This window comes from Phocoena phocoena, chromosome 1 (genome assembly GCF_963924675.1).
Source record: "Phocoena phocoena chromosome 1, mPhoPho1.1, whole genome shotgun sequence".
Lineage (NCBI taxonomy): Eukaryota > Metazoa > Chordata > Mammalia > Artiodactyla > Phocoenidae > Phocoena > Phocoena phocoena.
Window position 1 is genome coordinate 67,776,851 of NC_089219.1, and position 26,767 is coordinate 67,803,617.

A 26,767-nucleotide genomic window follows, 5' to 3' on the forward strand; every position below is an offset into this window, starting at 1 on the left:
TCTACAGAGGAGACACTTGAGCGCTAGAGAGAATGGAGCCTGTAATTATGAAAGGTACCAAATGTCACAGGAGGCTGAAATTTGACTTCTGAGGCTCTTAACTAGTTCTAGTTTGCACGATTTCTTGGCAGAGGTTTAAATCTTTATGCCGCCACCTTGTAGTTTTATAAAGTCTCAAATTGCTGGACTGCTGGGACGAGAGGGAAAAAAGAGAAAATAGGAAGGGAAAGGGTATTTTAATTAATTGAATTTTCTGGTTAACTGAGTCTGACAAGTATTTGTTGTCTAACTGCTGGGCTCAGCACCCTGCTAGATGCAGTAGAGAAAATATAGGAACCACGTGATGTGATTCTTGTCTACAGTGAGTATATCTTGCCTATTTTCCTCCATTTTCTTCCTGTAACCTTTCTTTATCAAATCTTTTCAAAGTATTTTAATCCTTGTTTGTGCCTTAATAATTACAGAAAAGCTTACACGATTTAATCCTCTTTTCATGTATTTTCACTACCCAGCGCATACCTAGGATAAAGTAGGTGCTTGATAAATCTTTACTGAGTTGAATTGCATCTTGTAGATCCATCCTGATCCTAAGACACATTCTAAGACTTTTCTTATCTGACAAAATCCACTGTATCAACCTATTTGCTGGGCTGCAGATCTATTTCTTTAATTAACTTCCGAGTGAGAAACAACGCATCATTTAGTAGTATCATCTTTAAAATATATTAAATCCGTTCACATGTACTAAAATAGGGATTTTTTTCAGCTACACCTCCATTAGACTAATTACAGTTTCGATCTCTGGTTGGGGAACTAAGATTCTGCAGGCCACGCGGTACGACCAAAATCAAAATGAGTTCCCTGGCCTAGTGGTTAGGCTTCCGTGGTTTCACTGACAAGAGCCCAGGTTCAATTCCCGGTCAGGGAACTGAGGCCACAAGCCTCGAGGCAAGGCCAAAAAGACTAAAAAGGATATCTATGCCCTTTATATATATGCTTTCTGTGGCAACTTAATTTTACTTCACTTTTTTTTCCAGCTTGAGATATAATTGACATATTACATTGTATAAGTTTCAGATATACAGTGAGATGATTTGATACACATATATGTTGTGAAATGATTCCCATGATAAGGTTGTCAACACACCCATCACCTCACATGATTACAGTGTGTGTGTGTGTGTGTGTGTGTGTGTGTGTGTGTATGTGTGTGTGTGGTGAGAACATTTAAGATCTACTCTCTTAGCAACTTTCTAGTATATGATACAGTATTGTTAACTATAGTCACCATGTTGAATATTGGATCCACAGAATTTATTCATCTTATAATGGAAATGTGTACCCTTTGACTGACATCTCCCCATTTCCTCCACCCCTTAGGCCCGGGCAACCACCATTCTACTCTTGTTTCTGGAGTTTGGCGTTTTTTTAAGATGCCACATGGAGCAACTTAACCTGAAAATTGTCCTCTCCTAGTGCCAACAGATCCATGAGCAAAATATTGAGCACTTGATATCGGTTCATTATCTGGACATTGCTCAGTCTGAGGATGTCTGCTCTAGGGCTCTACTTTAGCCTGCAGAGTATTAAAAATAGCTACTGTAGCCACGTACCATTCAGCTCAAAAATTGTTCCAGACCCAGTTTCCACCACCAACTTGGATTCTTTATGCTTTGACTCTTCCCAGCAACCGTCTGCAAGTCCTGAGACCTAGTCTCTCCCCTCTTATTGCAGGCGGTCTGGCTTTGGATCCACCATCCCCTAATGAGACAACCCAGAGTAAGGAGCTCTGGGAAAGGAGTCTGGAATGTTGCTGCCCAGTCAGGGGCAGGGCTGAAGTCCTGGCTGGGATGTAAGGAGGAGCAGCTGAGCCAAGGCTGTGCCTCAGGTGCTGGGGGATAGGGAACCCCTGGGGCAAAACCAGAGCAGCTTCCACAGGAAGTGCTAGACTGAAAATGGACCCAGACCATAAATCTACTCTCCAACCCCAGAGAGGCTCTTAGAAGGAGGGCAGGCCTACTCTTTCTTTGATTACTGAGGAAGGATTGAGTGGTAATGAGAGGAGAAAAACAGAATCCACGCTAGATGACTTCAGTCCTCTTAACAAACTAAAGGGCAGGGTTGTTTAAGTTGTAGAAGGCTACTGCGGAAGGTACAACTAGAGTCAACAGTAGACAAACAGGATGGAGGAGCAGTAGCCAGCTTCCCTGTGAAATTGATAACTTTAAGCTAAAGTCCGCGCGAGAGAGCTCTATTTGGAGTTGGGACATCTTCTGCCTCTTGCGGTCAGCTTTGCCTGTCTTGCTTCTTCTGGTGCTCCTGGCCAGCCTGCAGAGAGGTTCTTCTGCCAACAAACACAACCATCTGGCAGGGTACACATATTATACAGAGAAATAAAATCACCTACTATGGCCTCAAAATGGAAAACAAGATCAAGAATATTTGAGTGTATTGCATCTGGACCTGGCTTGACTTGGCTTCAGTCTGTCCTGAGAGTTCTCCTTTAGGGCTTTAATTCTGGTTTGTTCTGCAAGAGCCCAGCTAAGATCTGTGGCTGCCCCATGGAGCTGAGACCTGATCCTAACAGCCTTGTCCGTTCTATGTAGACAGATTTGGATTCAGATCCTGGTTCCACCACCTACATGATTTGGCTTTCCCAGACAGAATGTTGTCCCTACCCACCCCACCCCCAACCAAATCTACTTCGATTCTTCTCTTCAAGTTTTGTGTTTAATTATGAAGCTTTAGAAAGGCAGTTCTGCAGAATAATATAAACTGTGATTACTCCATCGCTCATAACTACAGATTTCACTCCCGGGACCACAGGTTTTTTAATGATCACTGTTTTAGTACAAACTCTAATTTTTGTTGGAGGAAAACAAAAGACAGTAAAGAGGACACCAACCAATCAATTCTTTAGAAGGAAGTCTCAAGACATATAAAAGAAAAGATTTGAAGGGCCAGTGTTTTGCATGTTGAAGGGTCTCCAGTAGCAAATGATGAAAAACATCTGGTAGAGAGCATAATTAATTGAAATCCCTTGCAGGAAACCAGGGAGAAGTAAAATGTTGAAGAAGCTGGTATGATGCTCAGAGAAGGATACTTATGGGATATATAAAACTGAGACAATACTAATAACAGAGCCAATTTATTTCCTTTTCAAATGTTGAAGCAGAGAAAATACAGGAGACAGAGCTAAGTTTAATGAAAGTGGAATCTAGAAAGACTGAACTGTTATCCTCCCTTTTGAGTCCTTTTAGGATATTTTATACACCTAACATTCCCAGCTAGCAGAGCTAAGAATACAGAATGCCTTGTCTCTGTGGAGAAGATCTGGGCAGCCTCTTGCAGTCTGAAAATCAGAGCCAAAAGAAAACAAACCAGAGCTCATTTCTGCCATTAAAATTGCAAACCGTTGTGCTTCCCTGGTGGCGCAGTGGTTGAGAGTCCGCCTGCAAATGCAGGGGACGCGGGTTTGTACCCCGGTCCGGGAGGATCCCACGTGCCGCGGAGCGGCTGGGCCCGTGAGCCATGGCCGCTGAGCCTGCGCATCCGGAGCCTGTGCTCCGCAACGGGAGAGGCTACAGCAGTGAGAGGCCCGCATAGCCGCAAAAAAAAAAAAAAAGAAAAAATTGCAAACCGTCATTGTTGCTTTCTCCTCAGATGGTGCCTAATTCTGCTCAATCTACTATAATTTCCTTTCCTAATCTAGATATATTTTGTATGATTTTGAAAGCTGTTACAACATTTGTTATTCAACTTAAAACATGTTGTGAGTGAACTGGGGAATTTGGTAAGCATCTCATTTTGAAATTTCCAATTGACCTCCCCAGCCCTCTTACATTAAATGACATAAAACAAATCATGCAGACCGTGTCCTCTGCGAGTTCTTTCCCTCAGATTAAGAAAAGAGGTTTGTTAAGATTGCTAGATATTAAATAACAATCATCAAAAAGATGAAGGGCCCACGTCACAGAATTTCAGAGCTGGGAACAACCTCGGACACCATCTGGCCTAGTGGCATACAGTTACATCTGCCCCCAAAGCTTGTTTCTGACCCACGAGATCTATAGAAACTGTTATTTCTAGAACCTTCATCACCCTATACCTATGCTACCCCTGCAGTATTATCACTTCTACTATCCTCTGTATTTTGAAGTTTACAGCACGGGTTCTTGCAGGTCAAAATCAGAGAGAGAGAGAGAGAGAAGGAAGGAAGGAAGGAAGGAAAGAAGGAAGGGAGGAAGGGAGGAAGGGAGGGAGGGAGGGAGGGAGGGAGGGAGGGAGGGAGGGAGGGAGGGAGAAAGGAAAGAAAGGAGATCATTGCTACTTGAGTTTCAAAACACTATTTAGAAACCCAAAAACAGAATGCTTTGGTGTAGATGAGGGTCTCTCAACTTCAGCACTATTGACATTTTAGACTGGATAATTCTCCGTCGTGAGAGGGCTGTCCTGTGTACTATAAGGTAGTTAGCAGCGTCCCTAGACAATAGCCTCCCCCCTTCCAGTTGTGACAACCAAAAATATCTACCAGCATTGCCAAATATTGGGGCAGGGGTGGGAGGGGTGGACACAATTATTCCTGGTTGAGAACCACGGATGTGTATGGTTTGTGCAAAAACAGTAAGTAAAAAGTCTGATGATTGAAAAGCCACTTCTCCACTCACCATACACACAACCTCTCCAACACTGAATGTTACCAATTTGTAAAGGTCTTTGTCCGTTAAGTGGCAGTTGTCCTGATAGTACCCAATCAGAATGCTCTCCAAGGTCCGGATGCCACATAATTTGCCAAACAACTAGAGACAAGAGTCCCATGCTAGTCCTGGAGCTGTCAAAGTGGGATGTTACAGAAAATAAGGAAGACGGGGTTAACTTCTGTGGTCCTGATGCAAGAGTCAGTGGGCTTCAACAACATCTCTATAATCCCAGAGTTGAGTTGGCTGTGTGGATGTCATCTTCCTTCCTTGGGGCTCCTTGTTCGTAGTCCAATCACTTAAGAGTGGTCAGTTGAAGAATCTACCTAGGACATAGTAGATACTCAGCAAATATTTGTTGAATGCTTTCATGAATGATGTTTTACTTTTTGCATTTTGCCTTTTGGATTGGACAATTAAGTACTTTAGTCTGCCAGAGCTAAACATATCCTTGTTCAAATCAGTTGGGGAATAGAATATCTCCTAGAAAATCTCAAAGTCAGTTGTATTCCTTATTACACAATCCCCAAGTTTAAAAAAAAATAAGTGTATGCATGTGTGTGTGTGTGTGTAGCATACACACGCCTTGTTCAAAGTACAGAAGCAATCAAAGGTCTATAGAACATACTCCCTCAGCCTTAAGGAGGAAAAAGAAGGACTGCAGTTATGCCAGGCTCTGTATTGGGGTATTGAATACACCATCTCTTTAGTCCTCACAATAATCACATTGTATGGGGCTTCCCTGGTGGCGCAGTGGTTGAGAGCCTGCCTGCCGATGCAGGGGACACAGGTTCGTGCCCCAGTCCAGGAAGATCCCACAAGCTGCGGAGTGGTGGGGCCCGTGAGCCATGGCCACTGAGCCTGCACGTCCGGAGCCTGTGCTCTGCAACGGGAGAGGCCACAGCAGTGAGAGGCCCGCGTACCACAAAATAATAATATTAATCGCATTGTATATATGCTAAGAACAGGGAAATAAGTTGTTCAAGATCAGACTGCTGCTACAGGGAAAGCAGAAATTCAAATCAAGCTCTGGTTGAGTTTTAAGCTGCCTAAGCTGGTTTACAAGCTTCCCCTGACTCACTTGGCCCATGTGCCCTGGGCCTTGGTCACTTGTTGAATGGAGAGCTGTCCACCCATGCCCTGCCTTCCGACGTGGCTGACAGACCCAGCCAGCCTCTTAAGGATGAAGGCTGGGCTTCATCGTCCCCCCAACCTGGTGGGAGCCTGTGCAGAGATGGCTCCCAGGCCCAACCAGACCATACCTGCAGGGGGTTGGGCACCTTCCAGCACTTCTAGATCCAGATGCTTTGCCACTCCCTGGGGCATGGGATCTGGCTTCCCAGGGGCTGCCCCGGGGTCTAGGAAACACAACCAAGAGGTGAGGGGACTTAACTCTTCATAAGGAAAACTTGGACCAGTGGAAGCAGGAAACTGAAAAGACAGCATATAAATGCCTCTCCCTACCTCCCTTCTCAGACTGTTCTGAGATGTACTGCTTCCATTTAGCCTTTCTGGAGACCAGCTGTGACTTTGTGAAGCTGGGGACCAGATCAGTAACATGCCACCTTACATTTGCTTTGCTTCCTTCTCTGTCTCACTTCCCTTTTTCTTTCAAACTTACTGCCCTGGGATTACATGCATACGCGCGCCCCCAATAAAGTGTTAACCTATAAGTTTTGCCTTATGTTCTGTTTTCTGGGGAACTACGGCTAAAACATAAGCTTATGCTTTTTTATTTATAAAATTATATGCTGCCACCCATCTTTCAAAAGCCCAAGAAAAAAATAAAAGCAAACCCCCTCTTAGTAGAACTTACCCGTTACTGATGATAGCTGACAGACATTTTGAAAGAAAAAAAACAGCCATGGTCTATGGGTGTGGGAAGCAGTGCATTAAGGTGGCACTAATCTTGCCTTGGTGGTCCCCTCGTATCTGCCCTAACCACAATCTGCTTTTCTCGCCCTTGCGTTTAGACAGGGGGGCTGTTAACACTCATTTGAGCAGCAGGGCTATATTTGTCTGACTATGATGATCACATTTAGCCTGATAGGATGGAAAGTGTCAGTCATCCTAAGTGCAAGTCCTACTTCTCCTGCTTGTCAGCTGTTTGACTTGAGAAAGTCATAATATCTGAGTAGGTATTTCCTCACCTGTAAAATAGAAACAAGACAATCTGCCTCACCTTTCCCGTGGGCTGATGTGACATAGTGAAAGTACTTTAAAGCACCATACGATGAGCTTTAACTGTGTAAGGGGAGATTAGGTAATAACTTTCTAATTTGGGCTTCTAAATTTCTCTCACTAAAAATAATGAAGCACTTCAGTAGGAAAATATAAAGGAATAAATCACTTAAATCTTTTCAAATATCTTCAAGATAGTAATTAAGGTTAAAAACCAAGATGGGGACTTCCCTGGTGACGCAGTGGTTGAGAGTCCGCCTGCCGATGCAGGAGATGCGGGTTCATGCCCCGGTCTGGGAGGATCCCACATGCCGTGGAGTGGCTGGGCCCGTAAGCCATGGCCGCTGAGCCTGCGCATCCAGAGCCTGTGCTCCGCAATGGGAGAGGCCACAACAGTAAGAGGCCCGCATACCGAAAACAAACAAACAAACAAACAAAAAAAAACCCCAAGATGGAATAAAAGAGACTGTATTTTCCCTCCCATGAAACAAACAAAAATAAATAAACAGAAAATATATATTTAAAAAAAAAACAATTTTAAGACACTGGACAACAGACAATGAGGTGATTCCCTGAGAGAAAGGAAATAAATGTGATGGGCCCTGTGATTGCCCCCAGCTTATTACTGGAGACTTTCCAGCTACAGTGCAGGGAGAAGGAAGCCTTGTGGAAATGGGTAGACTCCAAGAGTTGAGGAAATGGAGCTGAGAGTGCAAGAGACCCAAGGTGGCTGGATTGCAGAGGACAGAGTACCAGAGATGCACAGAGAGAGAACTCTGGAGATCTGCTGAGGGTTCCCCTCCAGCATCCAGCAGAGTACTAATCAGGGCATGCATATGAGCAAACTGCCCAAGGCTGAGGGAAAAACCACCCAAAAGGATCAGCAGGAACAGTAGCTGGGGCTCACACCAGCCTGAGAAGAGTGCCTGTTTCCACAGCCAGACTGGAAAATCCCTTAATTCACAAGGAAATGGGTAGAGTACTTCAAAGTGTCTTGCCTCAACAGGGCGGAATAATTAACCCTAAACTAAACACTGCTCTGGTCCAGTCCAACAAATCTTAAACACAAGACCTGAAAGGATCAAGTTGTTTCCAAGTAACTAAACTGCATTCCAGAATGAAACTCAAGAATATAGAAATACAAAAACACCTACTATCCAACATTGTCAAATTGTCAATGCCCGGCATCCAGTAAAAAATTACCAGGCGTGCAAAGAAACAGGAAAATATGCCCCCATAATAATGGGGGAAATCAATGAAAATCAACTCAGTTGTAGGAATTAGCAGAAAAGGATATTAGAAGTTATATTTGTATTTCATGTGTTTAAAACCTTAAATAGAGACATAGATATTTTTAAAGACTCAAATCAAACATCTATGGATAAAAACTACAATGTCCAAGATGAAACATACCCAGGATGGAATCAATAGTATATCCATACAATGGAATACTACTCAGCAATGAAAAGGAATAAACTTGATGAATCTCAAAATAATTGTGGAGAGTGAAAGAATCCAGACAAAAATATTTCATGTTGTACAATTCCTTTTACATGAAATTCTAGAAGATGCAAAGTAATCTCTAGTCACAGAAAACATATCAATGATTACCTGATGGAGGGGTGGGGCAGGAGGAGGGGATTCCCAAGGGGCACAAGGAAACTTTGGGGGGAGGTGATGGAGATGTTCACTATTTTGATTTTTATGATGGTTTCACAGGTGTATACAGATGTCAAAGCTTACCATTTTGTACACTTTAAATATATGCAGTTTATTGTATATCAGTTATAACTCAGTAAGCCTATTTTAAAAAAACAAAGGGACAAAAGTGTATTTCTAAAAACCACTGAGGGACTTCCCTGGTGGTCCAGTGACTAAGACTCCACACTCCCAGTGCAGGGGGCCCCGGTTCAATCCCTGGTCAGGGAACTAGATCTCACATGCTGCAACTAAAGACCCCGCACGCAGCAATGAAGATCCCACGTGCTGCAACTAAGACCCAGCACAGCCAAATAAATAAATATTTAAAAACCACTGAACAACTTGGGAAATAGGGGATTTATAAATGTAACCACATTTTTAATATTTAAAATTTTGTAAATTTTAGAGAATGGTAAAATATTTGAATCCATAATTTTTGTTACATCTAAACCTATAGTGTCTGTAGACTATACCTATAGAATAGCATCTATAGTATTTGTATAGTAGCTAAAATTTGGTTTGAGGGGTCTCTTTTTTTCTTTTTTTAACAATAAATTAGAAAATCTATCCCCATGTTGTTTAGAAATATTTTTTCATGAAGGAGGCAGCGGCGGGGAAGATTTCAAACCAAAACTACGAGCCAGAAAAGCACAATTTATGGGGTTTTCCAAAGCTTGTTTTAGAAATTAAGAAAATTCTACACAATTTTCTTAACCATTAGTGACTGTACACTTACTCCCTAACACCCCTCTCTGTTTGATATGAGGTCCGGGCTTGAAAAACCCTCTAAATATCTGATTAAAGACTCAGTTCCTGTTGTCCTGCTTCATTAGAGATACAGTTGTGTGATGCATGTTCATTATATTTTGGAATGAATTAATTTATGTATCCTCACGTTCCCAACTTGTCTGTCCTGATTTCTCCCAGTTTGATGCCGACCGAGACGAGGATGAGGTGTTCTATGACATCAGCATGGCAGTTGACAGCAAGTTATTTCCAAACAAAGAGGCTGCAGCAGGTAAGTCACTGTGTCCTTTGGGCTGCAGTATACCCTGATCCCCTGCCAAGCGTCTAGGGCTTTGTAGTAAGGTTGGAGCTCAACAAACTGCCGTAAGGTCGTAAGCATGATGTTGTCCTCAGGTCTTTACACCTTCTGGTTTAAAAGTAAAGGCACTGTGTTTCCCTGGTGGCGCAGTGGTTGGGAGTCCGCCTGCCGATGCAGGGGACGCGGGTTCGTGCCCCGGTCCGGGAGGATCCCACATGCAGCGGAGCGGCTGGGCCCATGAGCCATGGCTGCTGAGCCTGCGCGTCCGGAGCCTGTGCTCCGCGACGGGAGGGGCCACAACGGTGAGAGGCCTGCGTACCGCAAAAAAATAAAAAATAAAATAAAGGCACAAAACGACATAGAAAAGAGCCATACATCTGGCTCTTAACAGTTACTGCCTTTCTTCCAGTCATTGAAAGTGCAAATTAGCAGGCAGTCACAGTGTAGCAAAGGACCTCTGTTACTATAATTTTAAAACGATCTAACCCACAATTTGTGCAACAATAAAAGTTACAGTTTCTCCAGAACTCCCTAACTCATACCTGTCTCTCCTATGCCACCTGGGAAAAGTCTCCTCTTTGGTGTGATAGCTGCTCCCATCCCGACCCACAGCCCCTGTTGTGGCTCTGCCCCTTGTCTTCCTATGTCTAGAAGTTTGACGTTGGACAATCGTGCAGGGTAATCCTACCCCTTTAAGTAAGCGGTACTCACATTTCTGTCCTTGACCCTTCTCTCACTCTCTTTTACTGTTTCTCTGGGTCAGCTCCTTGTCCGTCCTGGTTTCAACCATCAATTCTACATGGATGACTCTCAAATCTTTCTCAGTCCTCACCTTTCTTCTCAGTTATGGCCTCAGTGAATAAAGACCAAAAGTTCCGGGCTGTAAAGAAAAAGGCTAAACACCTAAAAGTTTGAAGCCGTATTTGAAGCTCACTGCAAGTAGGTTCGAAGAAAGACAGAGTTTTTTAAAAGGCAGTAGCTTTCTGGACAGACCCGCAGAGCACAGACAGCTGACGTAAACTCGCCTGCCTCATTTTCCAGTGATATTTACAGAAAGATGGCCTATTGCAGGGCAAGAGGGAGTGTTGTTGAGAAGCATGTAAGATCATATAAACAGAAGTACCACTGCTCTGAAAACTGCTGACACCTGTGCTTTTATTTTAATGTTTCATTTAGAACATTCATTTAGACCTCTAATAACAAATATCTATCGGCTAGATACCCTCAGTTTCCAAACAGTGGAGCAGAGGAGAAGATTTAAGCAGCCCCTTCTTTAGAACTCCCAGCACTTTATGGCTCTCAAGTAGCATCGCTCCAAAGGAGCCTCGTCCTATAGTGATGTAGCTGGGCTGGCTTGTGTGCAGTTCAATAAACTGTGTCTTTGTCCTCTTCGTGTCCCCTTGGTAGAGTGCACGGTGCCTGGCCCATAGCAGAGGCTTCCAGACCACTCCTTCCTCTCTACGACTCCGAGCTTACGAACAGAGGGGTCTGTGCTCACAGCCTCAACTCCCCCTAGATCCCTTCCACTTCCAAGACCCCTGAAAACTGGGTTCTGCTCCAGCCTTAAAGTAAACTTGTTCTATCTGTAACAGCCCTGGTGAGCCTGCCCCAGCAGGTGAAATCTCCCAGCTTGTAAATGTTGGTCAATTAAACTCAGTCAATTAAACAAGCCATGTCCGTGGCCTCTGCTCTGTGACACGGCAGCCCCCAGGTTTTCTCCCGTGGCTCTTCCCTTCTCCTGAATCCTCTCTCTGCAGTATCTCAGCTGCCCCGCTGCTCCCATATCACCTCCACGTGAATAGCTTTCAATTCCTTTAAATTTTTTACGTAAAAATCGTAGATGTTTAAGATATACTACACGATGATTTGATTTGTGCAATGATTACTACAGCCCAGCTAATTAACATACTTCATCTTCATATAGTTACCATTCTTCCGTGTTTGATGAATGAGCGTCTTAGCAATTTTCCAGTATTCAATGCATATTATGAACGTCGTCACCTTGCTGTGCATCGGATCTCTAGGCATATTCTTCCTACGTAACTGCAACTTCGTACCCTTTGGTCAAAATCTCCCCACTTCCCCCACCTGCGTGTCTGTGGCAACCACCATTCTACTCTCTGCCTCTATGTATTTGACTTTTTTAGGTTCCACATGCAAGGGAGATCACGCAGTTTTTCTCTTTTAAGAGAGCCAGGCAAAAGTGTCCCTGCCCTCACACCTCACACCGATCATGGATCGTCGTTCCTCAGAGACACCTTGGGAGTCCAGGCCTCCTTCACTATCCCTAGTGAACTCATCGAAGCCTTTGTCATTCCTGGCCCGGCCCGTCCGTCTGTTAGGAATCCTGTTGCTGCCATGGGGATCCTCCCAGAATGCAGCCCCTTGACAAAAACCAAAACAAAGCAAAACCTTCCATGACTTTCCTGCAGGCTGAGCACCAGGGTTCTTACCGTGACAAAAATATCCTTAGCTTTCCTGCAGTGGTCATGTCCCCGTCAGAGCGTCACCTCTCCCCTCCCTCACACCAGCTTCCTCCAGCACCTGAATGCCTCAGGTACCTTCCGGCCTCTGGCCATTTGCACAAAGTACTTGGAACCAGCTATCTCCATTTGCATCCCTCTACTCTGTCACTCCTTCATCCGGTCCTTCATCTGGCCGGGTCCTGCTTTGTATCTCAGTTTAAATGTGATTTCCTCAAGGAAACGTTCTCAGACCCCATCCCAGACTACAACCCTGTGTAGCGCTCTGCCCTTTACCTTCAGGGCATTCATCGCAACTGTGATTATATAATTAGGTATAGGATTGTTTGTTAAAACTCTATTTCCTTCACAAGAGTGCAAGACTTCATGAGGACAGAGAGTATATGTGAGCGTTGGTTTGAAATCCGGGATGAATCTCATGCGAGATGCCACGTTAGCCCTTTCTCTTCTAGCTGGCCACCTCAGCTGGGCTACTCACCTGGGCTCATCAACTCACAGCCACACCAAATTTCCTTTGGCTCCAGAGCAGAGTGTGCATTTGCTTGCCTCCAGGCCAGAAAATGCCATCCCTGAACCTCTGCACCCTGTCTGTGGTGTTTCCTCCTCCATGGAAACTTCCAGTAATACTTCTAGCAGAGTCATCTGCCTACATCACTCAGTGCCTCTGGGCTTCAGTGTCCCCATCTATAAGGAAAGAATATTAGCGCTACCTCATAGGACAGTTGTGAAGAGTAAATGGCTTATGTGTATAAAGCATGCGGCTGTCCAGTTTAAAAGGTTAAGTATAGGTTAGTATCTTTGCTGAGGATTTGAGGGGTCGCAGGGAGAGACCACATCTTATGCAGCACAGCCTTTCCCCATTTTCCTAGGTTGACTTTTACCCTCTTCTCCCTCTCTTCCTCCCTTCCCCCACCGCTGTCATGGAGTAACTAAAAAAAAAAAAAAAAGAAAATCCCCCCTTCTCTTCTCACCCAGAACAGTCCCCCAACACCCAGTTCCCTCGAGGAGCTTCCTTCTAGTCCCAAATACTGCCAGGATATTTTTTTTCCAAAGAAATACAATGCCCTTCTTCAAAGGAATTCTAACACAAACTGCTACTAACACTTCCAAGCCTGTTGGAATTAGGGCTGGATTCTCCGTGCCTAATGCCTAAGGTGCTTAGGAGGGATTTAATGTTCAATGAGCGAATGGAACGAATGATTAAGATTGAGATCCACACCACTGTAACACAATTATACTCCAATAAAGATGCTAAAAAAAAAAAAAGGATTGAGATCCACAAAAGTGAAATGTAACTGTCCTTTTATCCATTTTTCAGTCATTCAGCATATATGTATCGAATGCATAGAATTTCTAAGTTTTGTTCTTAGATTCAGAGAAGAAATACAACCCCACCTAAAGCTGCTGACGGTTTAGCAGAAGAGACAGGAGAAGGGAGAGACCGCTTTCCTCAGACGGGGCAGGAGAACTGTGAGAGGAGCTTTATCTGCAGACTCCCTTCACCGTGCAGGAAACCCCGCCTTGCAGGAGTCTCCCTCTATCTGATACTCCAAGTGGGAGGAGAGCCTTCCTCAAACTTCAGATCGAAGATCCACTAGGAGGAAACAAGTCTTTACCAGTGTCCCAGAAGGCAGTATGGTTAGCCTTCCTGTACCTCTGAAGCCAATTTGTCATCGTCCCACTTAAGTTTAAGGAAACAACCTGAAAATATTTCCGAAGACCATTCAATGTCTAAAACTAGTGATACTGAGTGCCCCCTGTGGGGTTCTATTTCAGCTCATACCTTTCTCTGTTATCTATGGGAAGGATACTTTTTTTTTTTTTAAACATCTTTATTGGGGTATAATTGCTTTACAATGGTGTGTTAGTTTCTGCTTTATAACAAAGTGAATCAGTTATACATATACATATGTTCCCATGGGAAGGATACTTTTAAATCTGAAAAGAAATCAAGAAATTCAAAATAGAGGGAAACGAAAGCCATACCATCACTTTTGCAAAAGGTCCTAATTTTGCTGTCTTCTTTGAGTAACAAGATCATTGCAGTTGTTTTATGTGTTAAATTATCCAATGAAAGATGGCAAAAATGTGTACATATGGTTATATTTACCTCCCTATTTTGTATGTCAAGCCTTAGACTGTTATTAAAGGTCCCATTTTCAGCAAACCAAGCAACCAATACTAAAAGAGAATGAAAGCTATTCAATCATTATCTGAGCTGATAATGGCATCCTCTGTCTATGCCTTCTATGATCTATTAGTACTGTTGCCAAGAGCAACAGCACATCAAGAAATTCCACCCCTTGATGATACAATAAAATTTCTGTTCAAAACATTTTATTAGGAAAGCCAATCTCTTCTTCCTTATAAGCAGAAGTTGCTTTTTAAACAAAGACCTCTTCATTCTACCATCGCTGAAGATAGTTTTCTAATAATCTTTTTCCATTTTCAAATATTAATGTGTAATATCTCTGTTAACTGGGTTGTCTAAGAGTCCTTCACATTGTACTTTATTAAAACGACCAAAAGAACAGTTTCTAATTAAATAAGTAGGACACAGGAACTGAAACAGCTATATGTTTAATGAGCCTCTGTGTTCAGATCACGTTGCTCACTGCGCATGAATCACTCTAAATCCTAAGGGGAGGGTATCATTTGAGTATCTATCACCACTAGTCAATGGTGAATAATATCCATATTGTGGAAGTAACAAAAACTAGTTAAAACTGGCTTTGCCTTTAACGGTGCTGTCAATAGCAGCCACCTTGACTGTCACAGGCTGGAGTGACACCTCTTTATTCCACTTTCTATTCTTCCCTTTCCGCAGCCACCCAGTGACCCACTTCATCATCGGCCATTCACTGTTCCTATTTTCTCAGAATGTAGAAGAGATAGCACACTCCTCCAAGGTCCTCCCCTGTAGAGCACTGTAAGGAAAGATCATGTTTATAAAGGCATTTGGATTTTGCCTGCTTACAACTTGGAGTCAGCAGGTTATGTTAGAAATGGAAGCAGTGACTTCTGTCTTTGATCTCAGTCACTTTCTGCATGACCTTGGCCAAGCTACTTAACTTCTCCACAGCTCATTTTCCTCTTTTCTAAAGTGACAGGGTAGGATTCTATGAAATATTAAATTCTAAAATGTCCATGATCTGGACATATACACACTAACAAACGTAGTAAGGTAGATAGCTAGGGGGAAGCAGCCGCAAGGCACAGGGATATTAGCTCGGTGCTTTGTGACAGCCTGGAGGGGTGGGATAGGGAGAGTGGGAGGGAGGGAGACGCAAGAGGGAAGACATATGGGAACATATGTATATGTATAACTGATTCACTTTGTTATAAAGCAGAAACTAACACACCATTGTAAAGCAATTATACCCCAATAAAGATGTTTAAAAAAAAAATGTCCATGATCTTAAAATGGAAAAATGTATGTTTTACTTCTGACATATTTACTGTCTCCCAACACATAAGTGCAAAATGGTCTTCCAGCTGGGTTCTGAGACATCAGGTAGTTTGGCCCTAAGGTACACCTTTTATTTATAAGGTACATCTTATAAATAAAAGTATTTATCTGAAAAATACTTAAAGCACAGAGACAGAAAAATTACAAGTATATAATCCTTCTACTTAAAAAATTATATATAAAATTAATGTTTCCATATCACCCCTCTAGTCTCACTTTATTAATAGTCCTCCTAACTCCATTCTACAAGCACCTCATTAACACTGGTGTTGCCGAGGGCATCACCAAGAATTGTGCAGTACACATTTATGCAACTATACATGGTAGCTCTACAGTTAGTTACTTTTCCAAAATGGTTTGATGGGTCAAGTGTCTCCATTTTGAAAGTCTTTACTGTACTTAAAAAAAATTTTTTTTTAAATTACAAACACAGTAAACAATGGTGTTACTGCTTAGTACTTAGTCAATTTGGTGAACAGCAGGGGTAATGATGAGAAGAGTAGAAATGACGAAAGGCTGTGTGGGGACACACCTTGATTCCTTTTCTGGAAGAAAGTATGGAAGCAGCATCTCTGGGAGAGGTCCATATCTGAGAAGTGTGTGAGATGCTTGACATTGTTTTGAAAATTCATCTTCATTAAACATTACTCATTGCATATTCTGAACAAGAGTTATTTGGCAAGGGCAAGTTTACAATGAAGCATGGAGTGGTTGGTTTCTTCACAGGGTGCCTGGCTTTTTATGGACAGCACTGAATTCTGTCTTTCTGGCTAGTTAGGTAATATATATTTCCCAGCAAGAAAGAGTCATTTGATGAGGACGATGAATCAATTGTGCTTCATGAGTCCCATTAAGACAATTACTGGTTTAAGTGTGAGCCTTGGGGATTAATGGGAAGGTGATTCAGTGTAACCTGTAGTACCTAGGGGGAAAAAACTCTATATTAATACACTAAGTTAATCTGATTTTTCTCACCTTCAGGGACTAAGGTGACCCAAAATCTAGAGGAAAAACTTCTCAGGTTCTCATGGAGTGAGCAAACTCAGCCCTTCTTTTCCTGGAAACCCCTTGCTCTACTCTCACTCTGTACTTTGCTCCTGGTGTTCCTTCTTCCTCAGCCACCATTGCACACCCTTAAACCACTTCTCTTCCTGGACCACCCGTATTCACCCTCACAGTTTAGACTCACCGACTATTTCCTTGTGAAGAATCCCACCCCCATCATCTCCTCCACTACTAATCAGAATTAGTCTTTCTTTTTGGTTTCTGAAACTTGCTGTTGATAAATTCATCTCCTCCACAAGATCATTGTCTTCTAGACAGTGTCTAGGTATCTGTGTTACCAAACCGTTCTTGGGTCTACTCCCCCACATGCAGTAAAACCAGTCTACTGACACCGGGTTGTGGTGAAGGAAAGTGCAGCATTTATTGCAGGGTGACCAACAGGGAGTTCAGAACAGCTAGTGCTCAAAAAGCCCAAATTCTCTGTGGGTTTCAACAAATTATTTTTAAAAGCCAGGTGAGGGAGAGGTGTCCCAGGGTATGTGATCAGCTCGTGCACAGCTCTCTGATTGGTTGATGGTGAGGTAACTGGGCGGTGTCACAGGGGTTAACATTCTCGATCCTTAGGCACTAGTAGATCTGGGAGCTAGGTGTTCATGATCGTCATGTAGTTAATTTCTTCCATTTGGTGGTGGTTTTAACCTTTGTAAAACAACGCAGGAAATGGGTATCAGATACTATTATCTAGGTACTTCAGAGAGGAGCTAAAGCAGAGGATATGGGGGAGGGGGTCTGTCCTGGGAAGGCCCCATAGGGTCCTGCTCTGTTACACCTGCATTTTCCATCTGCAGGCCAAACAGTGCCTGGCAGATGGGAAGAGTCTGGAAATATTTGTAAATAAGACAATATGGAAACTTGGTGGGCATTTGTTTGCCTCAGAAATGTACACGGATGGCCTCCATCAGGTAATCTTTGTTTTCCTAATCTTAGGTTCAAGTGACCTTGATCCTTCGATGCTGTTGGACACTGGAGAGATCACTGATACAGGATCTGATTACGAAGATCAGGTACTTAGAATCTAAAAATATTTCTCTATTTAAATGTTTCTAATTTTAGTCTTTATAAATGTTTCATGAAAATTAGAATTACAAATCATTCTGTGAAATGTTTACAGAGAACTAAAATAATCTATTCCATGATAAATCATAAAGCTTTTATACATTAACTCTGGCCCTTTAACACTCCCTTATCCACAGATTCAAAGTGGCAATTAATTGAGGAAAGATTTGTGGTCAAAAGTTAGATGAGATAGAAGTGAAGTTACATGAGGTTCTCTTGGCCAAGAATTTGCCTGTGTCTCTAGCCCTTCCCTGTAATAAGCCCACGGTATTTACTAAGCATTGGTTACAGGTTCAGGGCTCTGCTTTTCTCTTTCTAACCTGTGAAAGAGATTGATGACCAAGGACAACACAGCCAAGATATTAATATATTTTCTATTTGAATAAAACCAAAGAGATTTTTCTGGGTCATTTTTTTCTCAGAAGAAGAACTCTTCCTCCTGCTCTATTTTAATGATCCAAAATAGTTGGCAAATGATCCCAGTCTCTAATTAGGCCTTATTTTTTAAAAAGCATCATGTCTGAAATTTCCTTCCACCTCTCATCAGTGCTCCTCTGTGGTGGCTGAAAGCCAAGTGAGCATGTTCTCCTGGAATTGTTTTTCCCCCATTTTCAGCTAATATGTGTAACAAATAAAGGGGATAGATCTGACCAGTGTCCAAATGTAACGGCTGTCTCTCTGTTTCATATACATATTCAGAAGCTATTTTCACAAGCATTATGTTTCTTCCCTTATATCACAAAGCAAGGAGAAGATATTGACAAGTATTTAAAATATGTTTTAGCATATATTAAGCACTTCATACATACTAAACATTGTGCTTAGTTCGTTAACTTGACTATCGTACTAATTCCTCACAACATCTCTAGGAAATAGGACTTATTATCTTTATTTCATAATTAAGAGAATTAAGACTCCAAGAGTAATTTGCGCACAGTTATGCAAATAGTTTCACAGTGGGGAAGTGAACTCAGAGCACCTTCCTTAACACCTGCACTCCGCCACCCTCATCCTCACCTCCAAAGACAGGCCATTCAGGGGTGCCTTTTTGGAGCCTTTTCAGTTGCTAACCCTTAAGACCCCAGCAAGGGCAAATGCCAGACAACCACTGTGAAGGGTGAGCTCACCATCCAAAATTACAGACTGCACCAAGGAATGAACCGTAGCAAGAAATCCAGCTGATTAAACAAATGGAAGGGTTCACACTCCAAGGACTGGGGATAACAGAAAAGCCTGAAAGAAATCTTAATCTGGGAATATTTAAAATATCCAAGGAGATAAAGGGAAGATTAGAAACCATGAAACAAGTACAGGAAAGAATGGAAAGGAAGAAGCAGGAAGGAATAGGGAGGCAGAAATAGAAATTCTAGGCACAAAAAAATATTGTCATTGCAATAAAACTTCAATTAACGGTTGAAGAGTAGACTAGACACAGCTAAAAAGAGACAATGATGGGGTGGGGGGGTGGGATGAATTGGGAGATTGGGATTGACATATATACACTAATATGTATAAAAGAGATAACTAATAAGATCCTGCTGCACAGTACAGGGAACTCCACTTCGCTGTACAGTAGAAACTAACACAACATTGTAAAACAACTATACCCCGGTAAAAAAAGAGAGAGACAATGATAGAGCTGAGGAAATTTCCTTCAGATGAAACAGAGAGCTAAATCATTGTCAAAGAAAGAACTTAGGAGACACTGAGGATGGAATGATTGGGTCAACATATTCTAACAGGAGCTCCAGGAGGATAAAATGGAGTGGATGGGGCAGAGCTGCATTTTAACAGATAATGGTTGAGAACTTTAAAGAGGTGAGAAAAGACAAGTCCCCAGATTGAAGGAGCACATCCAGTCCTGAGCAGGAAAGAAAATCCTCACCTATTCTTTTTCCATTTAGTTCCTCAACAAATATTAATAGAGCACCTACTATGTGCCAGGTACCATTTAGGCACTTGGAATATCTAATTGTATAAAACAGGCAAGGATCTTCCATACAGGTGGGGAAGACAGATAGTAAACAATAAACATAATATATTAGTAAATTCTCTAGACTGTTAAGTGTTATGAGAAGAAAAAAAAGTAGAACACGGTAGGAGGGTTAGGAATGCTGGGTTGGGGAGGGCAGATTACAGTATTAAACAGGAAAGTCAATATTAACTAGGACGGCCTCATTAAAGAGGTGAGATTTGAGCAAAGACTTGGCATATAACGTAAAACATTGAGAACACAGGGACAAAAATAAAATATTAAAAGTGAAAAGGCATTACCTATAAAGGAACAGCAATTTGGGGGACAAAAGATTAAATGAAGCAAGGGTTTGCATGTATTGAGTACTTACTGTAAGACAGACACTGTGTTTTATGGTTTACGTGCATTATTGCTAATCTTTACAATAACTCAAGAAGGTAGCTCTGTTTATCCCCAATTTACAGCTCAGGATATTGGAGCTCATAGAGGTTAATTGACTTCCCAATACCAAACAGCTAATAAGTAGTTGAGTCAGGAATCAAGCTGTGATCACCCCAACACCAAAATCTAGCTTATGCTTTCACACTCCAAATAAAGCCATTATAAAGGTCACTGGTAATCTATCACCAATTCCAGTTAACATTTTTTTATTTTAAATAAATTAATTTATTTATTTTTGGCTGCATTGGGTCTTCCTTGCTGCACACGGGCTTTCTCTAGTTGCGGCGAACGGGGGCTACTCTTCACTGCAGTGCACAGGCTTCTCACTGCGGTGGCTTCTCTTGTTGTGGAGCACGGGCTCTAGGCGCATGGGCTTCAGTAATTGTGGCTCGCAGACTCTAACACACAGGCTCAGTAGTTGTGGCGCACAGGCTTAGTTGCTCCACAGCATGTGGGATCTTCCTAGACCAGGGCTCGAACCCGTGTCCCCTGCACTGGCAGGCGGACTCTTTTTTTTTTTTTTAGTATTAGTTGTTTTTTGTTTGTTTGTTTGTTTATACTGTAGGTTCTTATTAGTCATCAATTTTATACACATCAGTGTCAATGATGTGTCAATCCCAATCGCCCAATTCAGCACACCACCATCCCCACCCCACCGCGGTTTTCCCTACTTGGTGTCCATATGTTTGTTCTCTACATCTGTGTCTCAACTTCTGCCCTGCAAATCGGTTCCATATTTCTAGGTCCCACATACATGCATTAATATACGATATTTCTTTTTCTCTTTCTGACTTACTTCACTCTGTATGACAGTCTCTAGATCCATCCATGTCTCAACAAATGACTCAATTTTGTTCCTTTTTATGGCTGAGTAATATTCCATTGTATATATGTACCACAACTTCTTTATCCATTCATCTGTCGATGGGCATTTAGGTTGCTTCCATGACCTGGCTATTGTAAATAGAGCTGCAATGAACACTGGGGTGCATGTGTCTTTTTGAATTATGGTTTTCTTTGGGTATATGCCCAGTAGTGGGATTGCTGGGTCATTTGGTAATTCTATTTCTAGTTTTTTAAGGAACCTCCATACTGTTCTCCATAGTGGCTGTATCAATTTACATTCCCACCAACAGTGCAAGAGGGTTCCCTTTTCTCCACACCCTCTCCAGCATTTGTTGTTTGTAGATTTTCTGATGATGCCCATTCTAACTGGTGTGAGGTGATACCTCATTGTAGTTTTGATTTGCATTTCTCTAATAATTAGCGATGTTGAGCAGCTTTTCATGTGCTTCTTGGCCATCTGTATGTCTTCTTTGGAGAAATGTCTATTTAGGTCTTCTGCCCATTTTTGGATTGGGTTGTTTGTTTCTTTAATATTGAGCTGCATGAGCTGTTAATATATTTTGGAGATTAATCCTTTGTCAGTTACTTCATTTGCAAATATTTTCTCCCATTCTGAGGTTGTCTTTTCATCTTGTTTATGGTTTCCTTTGCTGTGCAAAAGCTTTGAAGTTTCATTAGGTCCCATTTGTTTATTTTTGTTTATATTTCCATTACTCTAGGAGGTGGATCAAAAAAGATCTTGCTGTGATTTATGTCAAAGAGTGTTCTTCCTATGTTTTCCTCTAACCGTTTTATAGTGTCTGGTCTTACATTTAGGTCTCAAATCCATTTTGAGTTTATTTTTGTGTATGGTGTTAGGGAGTGTTCTAATTTCATTCTTTTACATGTAGCTGTCCAGTTTTCCCAGCACCACTTATTGAAGAGACTGTCTTTTCTCCATTGTATATCTTTGCCTCCTTTGTCATAGATTAGTTGACCATAGGTGCATGGGTTTATCTCTGGGCTTTCTATCTTGTTCCATTCATCCATGTTTTTGTTTTTATGCCAGTACCATATTGTCTTGATTACTGTAGCTTTGTAGTATAGGCAGGTGGACTCTTAACCACTGCGCCACCAGAGTAGTCCCCCAGTTAACACTTTTTAGTTATCTTTCTTGACCTTTGCGCCTTTGATCCACCACACTTTTACTGTAAAGGGCCGGGTCGTAAATATTTTAGGCTTTGTGAACCATAAGGGATTTGCTGCAGCTACTCAAAGCCTGCCATTATAGTGCAAAAGCAGCCACAACTATACTTAAACAGGAGTATGGCTGTGCTCCAGTAAAACTTTATTTATGGACACTGAAATTTGAATTCCACATATTTTCCTGTGATTTATTTCAACTATTCGAAAATGTAAAGCCCATTCTTAAGTGAGAGGCTGTGCATAAACAGGCAGCAGAGTGGATTTGACCTGCAGGCCGTAGTTTGCTGACCAAGGCTATAAACCATCCCCATCTCTTGACAGTGTCCTCTCCATTAGTTTCTAACACTTCTATAGTATTTAATACTGTTATAAGTGCTTCACATTTATTACCTCATTTTATCCTGAGACAATTACGTGAAATTGATATTATTACCCCCATTTTACTGATAAGGAAAGTGACGTACAGAGAAATTAAGCAGTTTATTTAAGGTCACACAGCTGGCAAGAGGTAAAGACAGAATTGAAACACAGCCGTCTGACTGCAGAGCCAGGATCAGGAAAGATAGGTGAGGCTCTGCTACGGTAACAAATAAAACTCAAAATCTGAGTGTTTTCCTTCCAGAGAGACCTCCAGAGGGATCGTGGATGGGAAGGGAAAAAGCATGGGAAGGGGGACCTGCTCTTCATTGCACATTTCTTCCTCCCACGATCATTTGACATCCCTAGTCACTGGCTCTACCTCTGTGCGAAGAGGCAAAAGGATGGAAAACAGAGCTTACTCAGGTGCCCAGGAAGAGAGAGACAGGTTTAGTGAGTGTGAAGCCAGCCTGGGCCACAAAGCTCTGGCCCCCACCCTGTGTTCTGTCTCTGGCACTCCTCCTACTTCTTGGCTCACTCTTTCTTGCTTTCCTTGCTGAGCTCTGCTCTGTTGGTCTTTTATTTCAGTGCGGGTACCCACCAGCCTCCTGGCCAGGGACCCTTCAATCCTCACTGCACATATTCTCCTTTGAGAAGCGTGACCACAGCCAGTTTCTCTTTTCCTAAGGCATGGAAACCTCAACAAAGTTGGGGCTCTGTTCACAAGGAATAGTGAGGAAATGTGAGCATTTCAGCTTCACTCAGAATTCCCTGGTGGGTTCCCAGCGCCTATGTCTGTCTGCTAAACAGCACTGGCTGGATTTCCCATGTGCATCTCAAACTCAACATGTGCAAAACTGAACTCACCATCTTCCCCCACAAAATCTGTTCTTCCTTCTGCTTCCCCTATTTCTGTGAAGGATACCACCATCCTCCCAGCTGCCCAAGCCAGAGACCAGGGCATCTTCCTAGTATCCTTCCTTTCTCTCCCTCCCTACATCAGTTTGATCAAGAAGCTGGTCAGCTGGTCAGTTCTCCTGTGCAGGCATCTCTCCTTCCCTCCCCAGTTCCACTGCCACTGTCCTGGTTCCCACCCTGACCCTTCTTCCCCAGGACCACTGAGACAGTCTCCTAACCAGTCTCCCTTCCCCAGGCTCCTCACCCATCAAAATCATCTTTCTGAAAAGCCAAGTCAATCATCACATTCCACTGCTTAAAACTCTTCATGGCTCCTCATTGATGTCAGAATTAAGTCAGAACCTCTTATCATAATACATGGGAACTTTGAAATTAGAGTCTGACCCTCTCCCCTCCTTCCCCAAACTCATCCCTTGCTAATCACCAAAACACACTGAATGCTCCAGCCACACCAAGCCATTTGCCGTTCCCCCCAAGTGGGTTGTGCTTTGAACAGTCTTTTTCCTCTATATGGAAGCTTCCGCAACCCTATCACCCCTATTCTGGATAACCCCTACCCATGCTCCATCAGAACGACGCTTCTCCTTGAGGACGCCCTTCTCATTACATGTCACCTTCTTGGGAGATCCATGAGACCCTGTGTTGTAATATCCTCTTGCATTGCAGGGACTGTGTTCTGCTCTTCTGCCCAACACACAGTATGTGCTCAATAAATGTCCATTTTTTTAAAAAGTCAGTGAAATGATTTCCAGTTCTTCTACTTAATATGTAACGTTTTGATAACTTGCTACCTCTTGCTAACTCTTTCGAGCCTGGGTTTCCTCTTCTCAAAAGTGATGACAGTAACCCCACTTAGACATGCTGTTTGGAGAAGTAGGGAGTGTAAGGTACCTTGTACAGAACAAATGCTTCGTAAATATGAATCCCTTTCTCTCCTCCCCCAGACCCAACTTTTCAGCAATCAGTGTCTTTCTGTAGCTGACAGAGGCCACCATTGCTTCAGTTAAGTGAATCCTAATGGAGCACTTATGGTTTTCAGTCTGGCATGTAGGAGCTTAAAAATTACCACTGTCCTAACAAGTAAAAAGCTGAACAAACTGAAAAGTCTCTTCTTAGAAGTGAGGTCACAAGGCAAACTGCTGCTCCTAAAATTGGAGAAACAGGCAGATTCAGAGAATCACAACTTACCAGAGCAGAAAACCTCCACAAGAACCAGGGCCAGGGTAAGAAAACCTAAACTGTAATTGATGAATTGCTGGAGACTCAATGTAGGCAAGTCTGAGGATAAAAACTCCATGGGCATCCAGTCATGGGGTCCCCAAACTTTTGTGGGTTTTACCACTAGGAGCTCTACCAGATTCTCACAGTAAATATCAGTCTCCTCATGCTTCCAGCAGGCGGAGGAGAAAAAAAATCATTTTGAAAGCCACCTGAGCATTCTGTTCTTAACAAGGCCTGCTCTCAGGAGAAACTAACCTACTGGGGTTTTATTAGAGCCTAACCTACCTAGGAGAATGGAAATAGCCATCCTGTCTCATCTAGGTGGGAGAACCTGAGAAGCAGTGGTGACGTTCACAGTCCAGGGGCACAGGCTTACCAAAAGACTGAGACCTAATCATAGGACTAGGTACACTTCATAGAACGTGTCTCCTCCCCTCACACTTTACCACTACAGTACTAAAAGCTTATTTACTGCAGTTCCTTTTACCTAGTACATCACATACACCTTTCAACAAAAAATTATAAGGCATACTAAAGGTAAAAACACAGTTTGGAGAGACTGAACAAGCATTAGAACAAGAGTCTTCAGATAAGTCAGGAATACTGGACTTATCAGAATAGGAGTTCTTTAAAACTATGATTAATATGCTAAGGGCTTAAATTGAAAAAGTAGACAACATGCAAAAACATAGGGCTAATGTAATCAGAGAGATGAAAATCCTAAGAATCAAAAAGAAATGTTAGAGATGAGAATCACTGTAACAGAAATGGAGAATGTCTCTGTTGGGCTCAATAATACACTGGACATGGATGAGGAAAAATATCTCTAAGATTGAGGATAAGACAAGAGAAAATTCCAAAACTGAAAGTCAAGAGAAAAAAGACTGAAAAAAAACCCCAGAATATTCAAAAGCTGTGAGACAATTGCAAAAGGTGTAATATATCAACATTATATATCAACAATATATCAACATATAATGGGAATCCTGGAAAGAAAAGAAAGAGAGAAAGAAACAGAAGAAATATTTGAGGCAATAATGATGGGAATTTCCCCAAATTAATGTCAGGCCCCAAACCACAGATTCAGGAAGCTCAGAGAACACCAAGCAGGTTAAATATAAAAACAAACAAAAAGTACATCTACCCATAATCATATTCAAACTGCAGAAAATCAAAGACAAAGAAAAAAATCTTGAAAGAAGCAAGAGGAAAAATATATCTTACCTACAGAGAAGCAAAGATAAGAAAAACATCTGACTTCTCCTCAGAAACCATACAAGCAAGAAGAGAGTGGAGTGAAATATTTAAAGTGTTGAAGGAAAAAACCCTAGACTTTAGTATCCTGTGAAATTATCCTTCAGAAGTGAAAGAGAAATAGACTATCTCAGAGAAACAAAAACTGAGCCAATTTGTTACCAGTAGACCTGCCTTGCAAGAAATGCTAAAAGAAGTTCTTTAGAGAGAAGGAAAATGATATAGGTCAGAAATTTGGATCTACGTGAAGAAAGTAAGAGTATGAGAGAATGAATAAGTGAAGGTAAAATAAAAACTTATTTTTCTTATTCTTAATTGATCTAACCAATAATAGTGTGCTCAAAATAATAGCAACAATATATTTGATTATGTGTGTTTATGTATGAATGAAATGAATGACAGCAAGGGATGGAAGGGAGGAATTAGGAATATTTTGTTATTACAAGGTACTTGTACTGTCCACTTATTTGAAAGTGGATTTGGATTAGTTTAAATGTATATTGCAAATTCTAGGGCAACCACCCTTTTAAAAAAAAGGTTTAGAAAGAAATATAATCGATATGCTAAGAAAGGAGAGAAAATGGAATGATATAAAATGTTCAGTTAAAGCCACCAATGCAGAAAAAGTTTGGAAGACAAAAATAAAAACAAAGAACATGGGCAATAAATAGAAAATAGTAACAAATATGCTAGATGATAATCCAACTATATCAACAAACAATTTAAATATCAGTGATCTAAATACTTCAAAGACAGAGTTTTTCAAAGTAGATCAAAATACAAGATCCAACCACATGCTGTCTACAAGATACCTATCTTAAATATAAAGACACATATAGATAAATGTAAAGGAATGGAGAAAGATATGTCAGG

General features: G+C 41.9%; 1 protein-coding gene across 1 annotated transcript in view; it reads left to right on the top strand.

Moving 5' to 3' along the window:
• AK5 (adenylate kinase 5) overlaps positions 1 to 26,767 on the top strand; it is a 236,845-nt gene that overhangs the window by 107,813 nt on the left and 102,265 nt on the right. Inside the window, exons 7-8 of the mRNA XM_065874778.1 lie at positions 9,507 to 9,597; positions 17,569 to 17,645. Coding sequence (XP_065730850.1) covers positions 9,507 to 9,597; positions 17,569 to 17,645 — 168 coding nt within the window. The remainder of the gene's footprint in view (positions 1 to 9,506; positions 9,598 to 17,568; positions 17,646 to 26,767) is intronic.